The sequence below is a fragment of the Orcinus orca genome, chromosome 15 (genome assembly GCF_937001465.1).
Source record: "Orcinus orca chromosome 15, mOrcOrc1.1, whole genome shotgun sequence".
Lineage (NCBI taxonomy): Eukaryota > Metazoa > Chordata > Mammalia > Artiodactyla > Delphinidae > Orcinus > Orcinus orca.
Window position 1 is genome coordinate 14,582,369 of NC_064573.1, and position 11,881 is coordinate 14,594,249.

Sequence of the window (11,881 nt, forward strand, 5' to 3'; positions counted from 1 at the left end):
TGCCCATCACAGCTAACTGGACCTGGAGAAGGCACCTGACATAAGATGAGCTACTCCATGTGCTGGTTTGTGGCCTATGACATGCTGTGGCATCCAAACCCTCTCAGGGATCTGACCTGAAGCATGGAGAGACCTTGACAGTTACCAGTGGGTACTGAACATGCAAAGCTTCCATCAGGTAGTGTTAGGTTCCTGTGGGGTCCAAGGCAGTCTGAAGTGAGGTTATACAGAAGGTAGAGGTGCAGGATTAGAAGTCTGGATAGAAAAAAAAAATAGTTGAAAAAGGGAAACATAGAGATAGAAACTATGCAGGGTTTGGAACAGACTGAAGAGGTAACAGTTGGTCTCTAAAACAGCAGTTCAATTCATGATACAGCCTCACAATTAAAGCCCCTTACTTGAGGTAACTTGGGTAAAATTTTTTCCTCCTTGCTACCAAACAGCCTGCCTGAAAAACAATGTGGGTGGCAGTAACCAGCCAACACTCGGTCTTTGGTTACCTCACACACAGGAGCACAGGAATGGTCATTTCTGACACACCACACCTTGCTACAAAACCAAATTCTGTCACTATTTTTTTCCCTTTCATCCAAGCAAAACTCTAGTTGAAGGGGTGTAGGAGCAATACTACCTCCTGAGTCTAGTAAGAGGTGCACAGTCAGACATATACTGAGCTTAAATGGGAGAAGGTACTTCATATAACCTTAAAGTTACTTCTGAAATTTTAATGAAGGCTTCTGGCCACAAGCAAAAGCAACTTGAATAAAAATTATTCATGAAAGAATTTTCAAGATGTGTTTGTTAGGTGTTGCAGGACGTTTTAGGGAGTCTAAAATCTCTCATATACATGAAATGACAAAACTCAGCATTTTCAGGCTTTGACTTTATAAAACATTCCATGGGCATTTATAGACATTTTCTTATAACATCACAGTGAGATATTTCTGCTTCTCTTCTTTAATAATATTAGATAAACTAAGGTAAACCGAACTTAGTTATTTTGCAAAGTCTTCTTTTGCAAGTCATTGGAAAAGCTGAGATCCTGATTATGGAAATAGCACAGACACCTTCAGAGGCATGCTATATGAGAAAATCCAAAGTTATAGAATCAGAAATGGAGGAATGCTAAGCTTTATGACAGATTTGGTTATCATAATTTTATTTAAGTAGAGGTTGTTCAACTATAATAGCCAAACAGATTGTTGATTAACTAACGGAAAAGTTGGGGCAGGAAGTGACAGAAGCGTCTTTCAATTTAAAAGCAATTAAAATTCAGAATCAATTCAGAAGCCAATGAAATCTAATTCAAAGATTAAATTTATAAGAAAATTTCTGAGGCTATATGCACTACACATGGAAAACTATAACTCTAAATAAATAGTAGATTTTTAGAATATTTATTAGTTAAGGCTTAATGAAGCAAGGCATCCTCTATCTCCCCACCAAGGCAAGAAAGGTGTTAAATACCCTCCTATTCTTCTCCCACACCCGGATTTTTAAAAATCCATTAAAAAGCAAAAACTAAGTTTTCTCAAATGACTCACTGGGATAAAGACCACATCAAGTTCATTGCAAAGGAGAATTTATCTATAGAGTTTGTAACCCAGTTTTCCATTGATAAAAAAGCAAACGAGCCCATTTGGGTGTAGAACTCTGACCTACGTGTTTCCAGGCCTGAAGTGACTAAATCGTGCCACTCTGAACCACTGCTGTGCTGAAAATAGGAGTTTAATGATACATGAGGTATCACTGAGCGTTTGCAAACAAAGGGAAATTGTTTTCAGTGCCTACACAAATAAGAAAGCAAATTTCATAATCAAAGTGTCTTTAAAAACTGCTCCCATTGAATACAGTGTGAAAAAAAAAAGTGGATTCTGACTAGTATGCAATTCCCAGAAAGACTACAGAGCCATAAAAATCTTAGGTTAAAAAATATATAAAATAAATATACCTAATGCTTCTATAGCATTTACTCTGTGCAAGGCACTAGTCAAAATGCTTTATATATATATTAATTCATTTAATTCTTATGGTAAGCTTTGAAGTTATTACTATTATTACTATTACTGTAACTTCAGGGGAGACTGACACATCCACTTAAAAATGTTTACCCATACACTCACATATAACGTTATTGTAACAGACCTAATTAGCAGCATGTTATTTTATTTTTAAGTGTTATTGGGATTACTGAGAATCTACTGATCTGATAGGAACTGTTTATATTTTTATGTCATATTTTGATCAGTAAAGATACTGTGAACAAAATATATCCCGAAAAGGGTGACACTGACTTCAGTATAAAAAAACCAATTCTGATTTCACTTGACATCTCTGCTTGACTTGTGCCTGCTGCCCTTTGATCTCCTTTATACTCTTTATTCTTTGATAGTCCAATGACTCCCTCCTGCTTCTCTCCTACCACTTTTGACCACTTCTCAGACTCCGTGGCAGCTGTGAAAATATGCCAGTAGACCTCCAACTACAGGGAGCTTAACTGGCCATAAGCCCCGGCTATTGCTCTCTGAAATTCACTGTCACACTTGCTCCACCATCACACTTCCCACAGGTGCCCCCAGCCAATCACCGTGCGCAGTGGGGCTAACTTCACTGCAGGTCTAGGACACTTCCATTCCGCCTACTTCCCTCTCTCCTCACTCAAGGTCAGGCTCGAATTGTGATTTGACAGTTTTTTCAGTTTCTCCTGGCTCACTCCCCATTTTTTTCTTTCTCACAGTCTTTTCATCAGTAAAATCATATGCACTTCATCCTAGCTTGGTATCTTCTTTCCAGAAGACTTAAACGAACACAGTATCCTTTGCCTATTCCTTTTCTTACATGTGCCTCCCAAATACATGTGTTCCTCCTGGTTCTGTTCATATTTCCCTTTTTTCTTCCATCCGAGTAGAAGTCTACAGCTTTCAGTACAGCCCACATCTACTACAACCAAAATATATGTCTTTATACCAGATTGTTCCTCTGTATTCTATACTCATCTTTGCTAAACAGATATGTCCATTTAGCTGTCTCAAAAACACTTCAATTTCAAAATTTTAAAAACTAAATGCATCTTGTCTCTTAAAAGGATTCCTTAATCAGGTATAACAATTATAGTTCAGTGTGGAAAACAGACATTCAGTATATCAAGTAGAAAGGGACTTAATACAGGAAATAGGTGCTTACAAAAATTTTGGAATAGGTGCTGTGGACCTTCAACTATTTTATTTATTCCAATTTTACACCACTTGAGTGCAGTCCACAGATCACGACATGCCGCTGGTCCTGCTATCCCTGATTCACAGAGGGGGTGACCTGACACCTGAAGGTGGAGTCACCTGGTGCCAAAGCTGACATCTGGCAGATCCTCAGCCAGCTGCTAGGGCTACAGGAAGGTGACTTCGACCTCACTTAGGCTTTCCAAATCTCTTGAGAAAATATCTAATTGGGAAAAACTAATTCCCATACAGAATGCAGGCTGCAAGGAAAACTGGGCAATGTAAATTTTAGCTTTCTGAACTCCAAACTGGAAGAGATTCAAATGGAGACTGAGAGAACCAATCCATGTGTCTACCAGGTAAGTGGCACCAACAGCCGCCAATTCACTGGAGCCAAAAACTGGAGGGCATTCCTTTCTCTTCCTCATTCCATTCATGACTGACTAGTAGTCCCATCTGCAGCAAAACAACTACTGGCTAAACTCAGGTCTTCATAGACTCTTATTTGGGCTACTGTAATAGTATCTTAGTAATTACTCCTGACCCTTTACCCTCCATAAGTCCACACTGTGCTTTTCCTAAATCTTACCACGTTACTGCTTCCGTACTGAAGCTCTTTATCTTGAAGGTAATTTAATGTGGCCTTCGTTCAAGGTTTTTACACGTTGTTATAGAGGCCAAGGATGTAAAGTCCTAGCCCCCTGGCATGACATGCGAAGTCCTAGGTGACCTGTACCTCGCTAACATCTCCAGACTTTTCTATACATCTCCTTTGTGTGTTGCAGCCATGCCAAAGTATTCTCTATTCCCCAAATTAATAATATTATTTCACACAATCTGATTTTGCAGAACTGCCTTGAATTCTAGCCCTCTCAACCTCTTCCACCCAGCTATGTCCTATCTTCCTCCAATTCGCATTTTAATAAAACACTTTCAATAAACAAATTAAGACCAGCCCAAGCAGAGATTATTTCTATTAATTACTAATTATTAATCACTAGTCACAATATGTAGGAATTATTAGCTTTCAATTAAGTCTCCCATTTAGATTATATCTACACTAAATTTCCTCAGTGGCAGAGCACATGACTTATTTGCCTCCATACCTGGAATATAGTAGGTGCTCAGTAAAAATATTGGTTGATAGAAGAATTGAAAGAAGAAAGGCAAATTAAGTAGACTGGGAAGGGATTTAAGATAAAGACAGCAAAATCATACAGAGGCTATTACTATAAGCCAAATTAAAATGAAATTTTTACAGAAAAATTTTCTAATATTTTGAAATAAATTCATGTTTCATAGTATCAACTTTATAAAGAATAACATTTTAATAATATTTTATTAGAAGTGAAGGTGTTTTAGGGAAAGTTATTATACTATCTTAGTGTTGTCTAATTCTGAAAGATTTGAAAACAAGTGATATATTTAAATTAACACAATAGAGAACAATACTTGTTTTCTATTAAAAATAATTATAAACACAGATTTCAACCAAAAATTGCTTGTAGTCCATATATTATTTAGAGAATGTTTAAATATCTGATAAATATAATCTAAAGAGAAAAATTATTTTTATTTTGTTACAGGTAATAAAATGTTCACATTAAGTACATCATTACCTAATTATTAATAATCTACAAGAATTATTGGCAAATTTTTATCCGTTATTTTTATTCATATCCCAAAAATGTTTACAGCTTGCATATATAATTGTCATTATCACCAACACATTGGTGCTGGTCGTAGACAGTTTAACATATGTGGCTTTGAAGTAACTAAAACAGCTTTGATTAATGTCTCTATCTTCTATTCCCTAAAATAATAACTTATATATATATCAATATTGCATATGAATTGTGTATGCATGTTACTGGGATATTCTATATAGAGACAGCAATTATTTAATCTGGAAGACATGAACATCAGCCTATAGACATAAGAGATGTATTTTTATAAATAAGGATTCTATTTCATGGTGCATACGGTAATCATTAAACACTTTAAAATAAGAGTTGCGTAGTCAGAATAATTTGTTCTACATGAATATTTCCCAAACTGTATGTTCCAAATCATGTTACCTTTAGTTCTGCTGTAACGTGACATATGTAGTCTAAAAATCAATGTGCTACACAAAATCATGCAACCACAATGACAACTAGGGCTTATGGGGAAAAATGGGGTTAGACACACAACACTCAGAAACTTCATCAGTGACACATTAAAAAAAAGGACAGGAACCTAACAAAAACAATAGAACAGAATTACACATGCTTAATAGTTAAAACTACACAAACCAAAAACAAACAAACAAAAAAACCCAACCCTCAACAGTACAGCAAATATGGAACTTTACCTAGAAAAAGATGCAGTTTGCTTGAGGAAGTGAGTTTCAGGAGGGTTACAGCTTGTGAGGTAAGATGAAGTGATAGAGGAAGAAGGATCTGAAATCTCACAAGAAGTTGAAACACCAAATTGTGTGTCGTGACACATGTTGTGGGCTGAGGTGGCTGGTAAATGTTTGATGTGTGTGTGTGTTTTGTCTCTTGTGTCTTGGATCAGCTGGGTGCAGTTTTCCACATTCACCTACATAAAACTACATAAAAGCAAACACAATATTTGCATTATGCTCAAAATATCCTCTAATATATCAATCAACTCTGGAACAAATTCGCATTTTCAAAACGATTGTTATAGAACTGAGTGTAACAGGTACTTGAAAACTAAAAGTGGGGGAAGATAGGGTCTGTGTTCAGGAAATAAGTAGATTAAGCAATATTGAATTTTTTCTAGTAAGAAATTTCAGAAAGTTTACCTGCTAATGTAAACTCTGCAACTTCAAGAAGGCAATGAGTGTGCAATGTTTTCCAAAATTCTTTGACCTTTTATCTGTGGTGGGAATAACATTAACATATAAAAATAGTATTCTGTGTAGCACAGTTTGATAAATACTTCTCTTTAGTAATGTTTCATATTTATTATTATAAAATGTAAAACAAGGATTATGCTCAGAAGAGAAATATATTATGATCTAACTCAATTTTTTGTACACTCAGAAAAAAGAAATCTGAAATAAAATTTTTCAAAATCCCATTAATGTGTCTAGCGTTGCTGGTTGTATTTCTTCTGGCTTCTACAGAACTAAACTATACCAGACAATTAAAATTCCTCCTTGGAGATGACAAAATGGTATCTTTTCAGCATGATTAACCATATAATCAAGGTTTGAGAAAATCTATACCAAATAATTGAATTTGAGATTTTAAATGTATATGGTTTTCTGGGATTTCAGTGTGATCATAATGCCTGTAAATTAAATCCTATTTTTGGTGAAAACCCAAAGGAAAGAGAGTTTTGTTTTCAAGTACTAATTTTACCTGTTATGTAATTATATATAATATGCCTATTAATAATTTTTACAACATAATGATGATTACGCATTCACAAATATAGGTAGAGAGCATTCCAAGCAGAGGGAATAAACTCATGAGAAATTCTCTAGTGTGCATGCAATCTTGCGTGGAATTTTGATTGCAATAAAGTTTCCATGAAGGAGAATAGTGGGAAGTGAGTTTGGTCAGGAGAGGAAGAGGAGTCAGACACACTGGTAGAAGGTATTTTACAAGTGATTTCATGTAGGGATTTTTGAGAAAGATGAACAAGTCAAAGATATTCTGAATTTTAAGCCTAAGAATATGGAACAATTACGCCACCAAGAGAAGTAGACAGCACAAAGTCAAGGTTGACTCAGGAAGAAGGTTATACAGAGTTGACTATCTGATGCTTAAACATTTCAACAGATTTCTTCCCTATTGCTTGCTTATTAGGTAATTCGCTACTCATGCAAATCCAAAATGGGAGAAAGGATTTTCATGTAATTTGGGTTTGCTGCTTGTAAACAGCTCCATTAAAAAGTTTCAAAGTCAAGGTAACTTATGCTAGCTGCTGTGACAGGTAAACATCAATATTTCAGCAGCTTAACACAGCAATATTTATCACTTGCTTGTATCACAGTTCAATGTAGTTGGTGGGTCAGGGTGTGGAGGGAGTTGGAGATGTGAGTTGTGTTCTGTGCAGTTATTCAGAGACCCAGGCTCCTTCATGATATGGTTCTGACATCTATAACATGAGGCTTCAAAGACATTCTGCAGTCATCCACGAGGAGACCAGAGGGGAAATGTGTAGAATCTCACAAAGGAGATAACAATGCTCTCACCTTTACTGGCATTCCATTAGCTGGAATTTAGTCCCACCCAATTTCAGGGATGGATGGAAGATGTTAATTTAACTCAATGCTCAGGAATAATACTTTAACATTGCCTCTGTCACAAAAGGGAAGAAGATAAAGCCCTTACCTAAATAACTGAAGACGTAAAATTAACTTTGAAATAATTATTTTTTATTGTCCCTACTGTCAGTAGCCACAAATTATATAGCGCTAAAACCAAAAATAGTCATAGCAAGGAAAAACACTATAGAAAATGTCATAACCTGGAGTTTAAATTTGAAAAGTAACTTTCTCACAATCTTTCAAACTTAGCTTAAGCAAAACATTCAGAAACTCTGATATATAACTAGCATCCACTCATCTTGGCTTGCATAAGTAAAGTTACCAAGGTATGTGTGGGTTTAATTTAGAAAGCCTTGGATTAATGAAGTAGATAAGCTGCCTTAAGAAAAACAAAAACCAAAAAACTGAGTTCAGAATTCTCCACATCTGAGCCAATGCTTGTTATCTTTTCTTTTGTAGATAACAGCCATCCTAACAGGTGTGAGGTGATCCTTCACTGTGGTTTTGATCTGCATTTCCCTGATGATGAGTGTGGTTGAGCACCTTTGTGTGTGGCCATTCCTATGTCTTCTTTGCAGAAATGTCTGTTCAAGCCCTTTGCCTATTTTCAAATCGGGTTATTTAGGTTTTTTGCTGTTCAGTTTTTTGTTATTCCGTTACGTATTTTGTATATTAACCCCTTATCAGATAGACGGTTTGCAAATATTTTCTCCCATTTTGCCTAGATTGCCTTTTCACTCTGTTGATTGCTTCCCTGCTGTTCAGAAGTTTTTTAGTTTGTTGTAATCCCACTTGTCTATTTTGGGTTTTGTTGCCTGTAATTCTGGTGTCAATTCCAAGAAATCACTGCCAAGACCACTGTTAAGGAATTGTTGCCCAATGGCTATAAAGTTTCAGTTACGCAAGATGAACAAGTTCTAGAGGTCTGCTGCACCGCACACTGCCTGCAGTTCGTAATACAGTACAGTGCACTTTAAAATACATTACGAGGGTAGATCTCACCTTAAGTGTAGTACCACACAAAAAAAGGAAACACAAAAGAATACAAGGAAATTTTTGGAGGTAATGAATATGCTTAGTACCTTGACTGTGATGATGGTATCATGGATATATGCAAATGTCCAAACTCATTAAAATGTATATCTTAAATATGTGCAACTTTTGTATATCAATTATACCTTAATTCTTTTAAAAAACCTGAGTATTGCCTAGTTATTGATCTTTTTCTTTCTGAGTTCAGAGTAAACACAGTTTACATTAATACTATATTGTTTTTAAATATCGTGAATGAAAATAAAACTTTTCTAGCTATGATAAAAGAAATTCTGCTATGGAGAAATATCTGATATTAGTGCATAAGAAATGAACTCCTTCTTGAGGCTTGTGATAAATTGTAACTACCTACCTATTCCTTCCACACACAGCATAGTCTCCCATATTATTACATCTTCTCCTTGTGTTTCAACTATTTTAAATTGAAGCACTACTGCCTTTGTTCTTAATTCAAAGAAATTGAAAGGGTAAATAAATTCAATGTCCTGGTCAAAAAGGCAGTGTATCTATTTCAGGAACACACACACACACACACACACACACACACACACTCCTCCTTTAAATAGGAATAAACCTGGGTGCCTCAAGATTACTTGTTGTGATATCAAAGAATGTCCTCTGGGAACCAAGCTGTTTTCCTTAAAAACTTGAAAAGGGAAATTCAGTCTTTCACATCCTGCTCGCTTCCCGATTCCACAGGCTTCTGCATCTGAATCAATGTTGCCTGCAGTTTGCATCTCTGGAACATCATCGGTGTCTCACAGACTCCACTGGACTTGGATTGGTCCAGAGGAAGCAGAGAAGGAGCCACTCTGAACATTTTTTTTCCCTTCACACACCATAAAAATCAGCAGCAGCTACTAACAGTCAAAGCAAAGCTTCAGGTTGGGAACCGATACGTCCGAGAGGCAGCTGATGTGAGCATGTGCACACAGATCTGTCTCCCAATAGCACAGCAGCTACTAGGCAAATTATTTTGAAAAGACCTGAATGCATGCGACTCAAGTTAAAGTGGAAGTGAGAACAAAAAAGCAAACAGCAGACTCGACTGAATGAGCATCTTGAAGCCTCAGATTTCAAAATGATGCTGATCCCAGGCGTACCTGAAAGAGGCTAAAAACTCCATTTCAAGCTTCGGAGCATGTGACATTTATTCACAACAGGCATGCCAGTTTCAGCCTTCTAACTTTCAGACACGTAGAGACGTGGAGAAGATCGCTGACGCTACCTGACCCAGGAGGTTAAGTCAATCCAGAGGGGATCGGAATCCCCCTGGTGCAGGATGAACTCTACCCATCACCATGGAATGCACACTTCTCTCCACTTCTGGAACCACAGCACCTACGGACTGCACAGCAATGCCAGTGAGTCCCTTGCAAAAGGCTACTCAGACGGAGGGTGCTACGAGCAACTTTTTGTCTCTCCTGAGGTGTTTGTGACTCTGGGTGTCATAAGCTTGTTGGAGAATATTCTGGTGATTGTGGCAATCGCTAAGAACAAGAATCTGCATTCACCCATGTACTTTTTCATCTGCAGCCTGGCTGTGGCTGATATGTTGGTGAGCGTTTCCAACGGGTCAGAAACCATTGTCATCGCCCTATTAAACAGCACGGACACGGACGCACAAGGTTTCACCGTGAATATTGACAATGTCATTGACTCGGTGATCTGTAGCTCCTTGCTTGCATCCATTTGCAGCCTGCTTTCGATTGCTGTGGACAGGTATTTTACTATCTTTTATGCCCTCCGGTACCATAACATCATGACGGTTAAGCGGGTCGCGATCATCATAAGTTGTATCTGGGCAGCTTGCACAGTGTCGGGCATTTTGTTCATCATTTACTCAGATAGCAGCGCTGTGATCATCTGCCTCATCACCGTGTTCTTTACCATGCTGGCTCTCATGGCTTCTCTCTATGTCCACATGTTCCTCATGGCCAGGCTTCACATTAAGAGGATCGCCGTCCTCCCAGGCACTGGCGCCGTCCGCCAAGGTGCCAACATGAAGGGGGCGATTACCTTGACCATATTGATTGGGGTCTTTGTTGTCTGCTGGGCCCCCTTCTTCCTCCACTTAATATTCTACATCTCTTGTCCCCAGAATCCATACTGTGTGTGCTTCATGTCTCACTTTAACTTGTATCTCATCCTAATCATGTGTAATTCCATCATTGATCCTCTCATATACGCACTCCGGAGCCAAGAACTGAGAAAAACCTTCAAAGAGATCATCTGTTGCTATCCTCTAGGTGGCCTCTGTGATTTGTCTAGCAGATACTAAGTGGGGCCAGAGGAGATGCTAAACACAAACATAAGAGACTTTCTCCTTCTCATACATACAACTTGAACAGTGTGTTTCTGCAACAGTTTCTTCTTCTGTGTAAGGCATGGGTTGAGGAATTCTATTGTATAATTTAAGTTTATGATTTTTGATGTGAAAAAGTGCCCAGTATCTGTGTATTGTTAATGTCATGCTACTTTTTGGCTGTAAAATGTTAATCTATATTACAGGTTGTAGGCACTATGGATTTATAAAAAAGAAAAAAAGTCCTTATGAAGAGTTTAAAGTGTTTCTTTCTTGTTATTCACAAGGATCTGACACTGTGCTTGTTTTAGTAACATGGGAATCACAGCTTCGTTAAATATATTCTAATAAATGGTTTCTTATATTACACTACACAACATTGAAGTGTAGAGATCTGATTCGAGCATTTAGGGGACAAATATTGAAGAACAGATGCTTAATCATTAAAAAAAAAGCTGAAATTTCAAGTCATATAATAAAACTTGCTCATTACGCTTGTACAGAAGTAGAAATGAAGCTTCTATGGGGAGAAAAACAGTTACTTTTAAAAAAGGGATATTTTTGACTCAGAAAACCATGAGTGTTTCTCAAAGACAGAGAGATTAATTTGCCCAAGAAAAGAGTCTGATAGTCCACACAGGCAATTCAGTTTGGGAGAGAAAAACTGCAGCTATTGGGATTCGAGTGGCCTGGGAAAGTTAAGTTAACATGGCAAGCTAAACTTCCTGATACCAAACTATTTGCAACCACCACTAACAAAAACAGAGTATAAGGTCTTTCTGCCCCTGTAACCAGGGACCCAGCATCTGCTGAAATGTCCAGAAAAGGTGATGCTCCACCGAGATCTGGCTTCTACTCCCTAAAAAACTACACAATTCAGATTGAGTTCTTTCACTTTTCACATGGAGGTGACTTGTTTACTTATTGCTTATTTTTTGAACTGGAGTTTAAATGCTCACACTCAAAGATTTTAGCTTTGAAAACTAAATCTATAGCATAAGGCTTTTCAGGTAATATTTG

General features: G+C 37.3%; 1 protein-coding gene across 1 annotated transcript; it reads left to right on the forward strand.

The window, feature by feature from the left end:
- Positions 1 to 9,320: 9,320 nt before the first annotated feature.
- MC4R (melanocortin 4 receptor) lies at positions 9,321 to 11,405 on the forward strand. The gene has a single exon (XM_004268059.2). The coding sequence runs from the start codon at positions 9,839 to 9,841 to the stop codon at positions 10,835 to 10,837; it is 999 nt and encodes a 332-aa protein (XP_004268107.1). The 5' UTR covers positions 9,321 to 9,838; the 3' UTR covers positions 10,838 to 11,405.
- Positions 11,406 to 11,881: the final 476 nt, after the last annotated feature.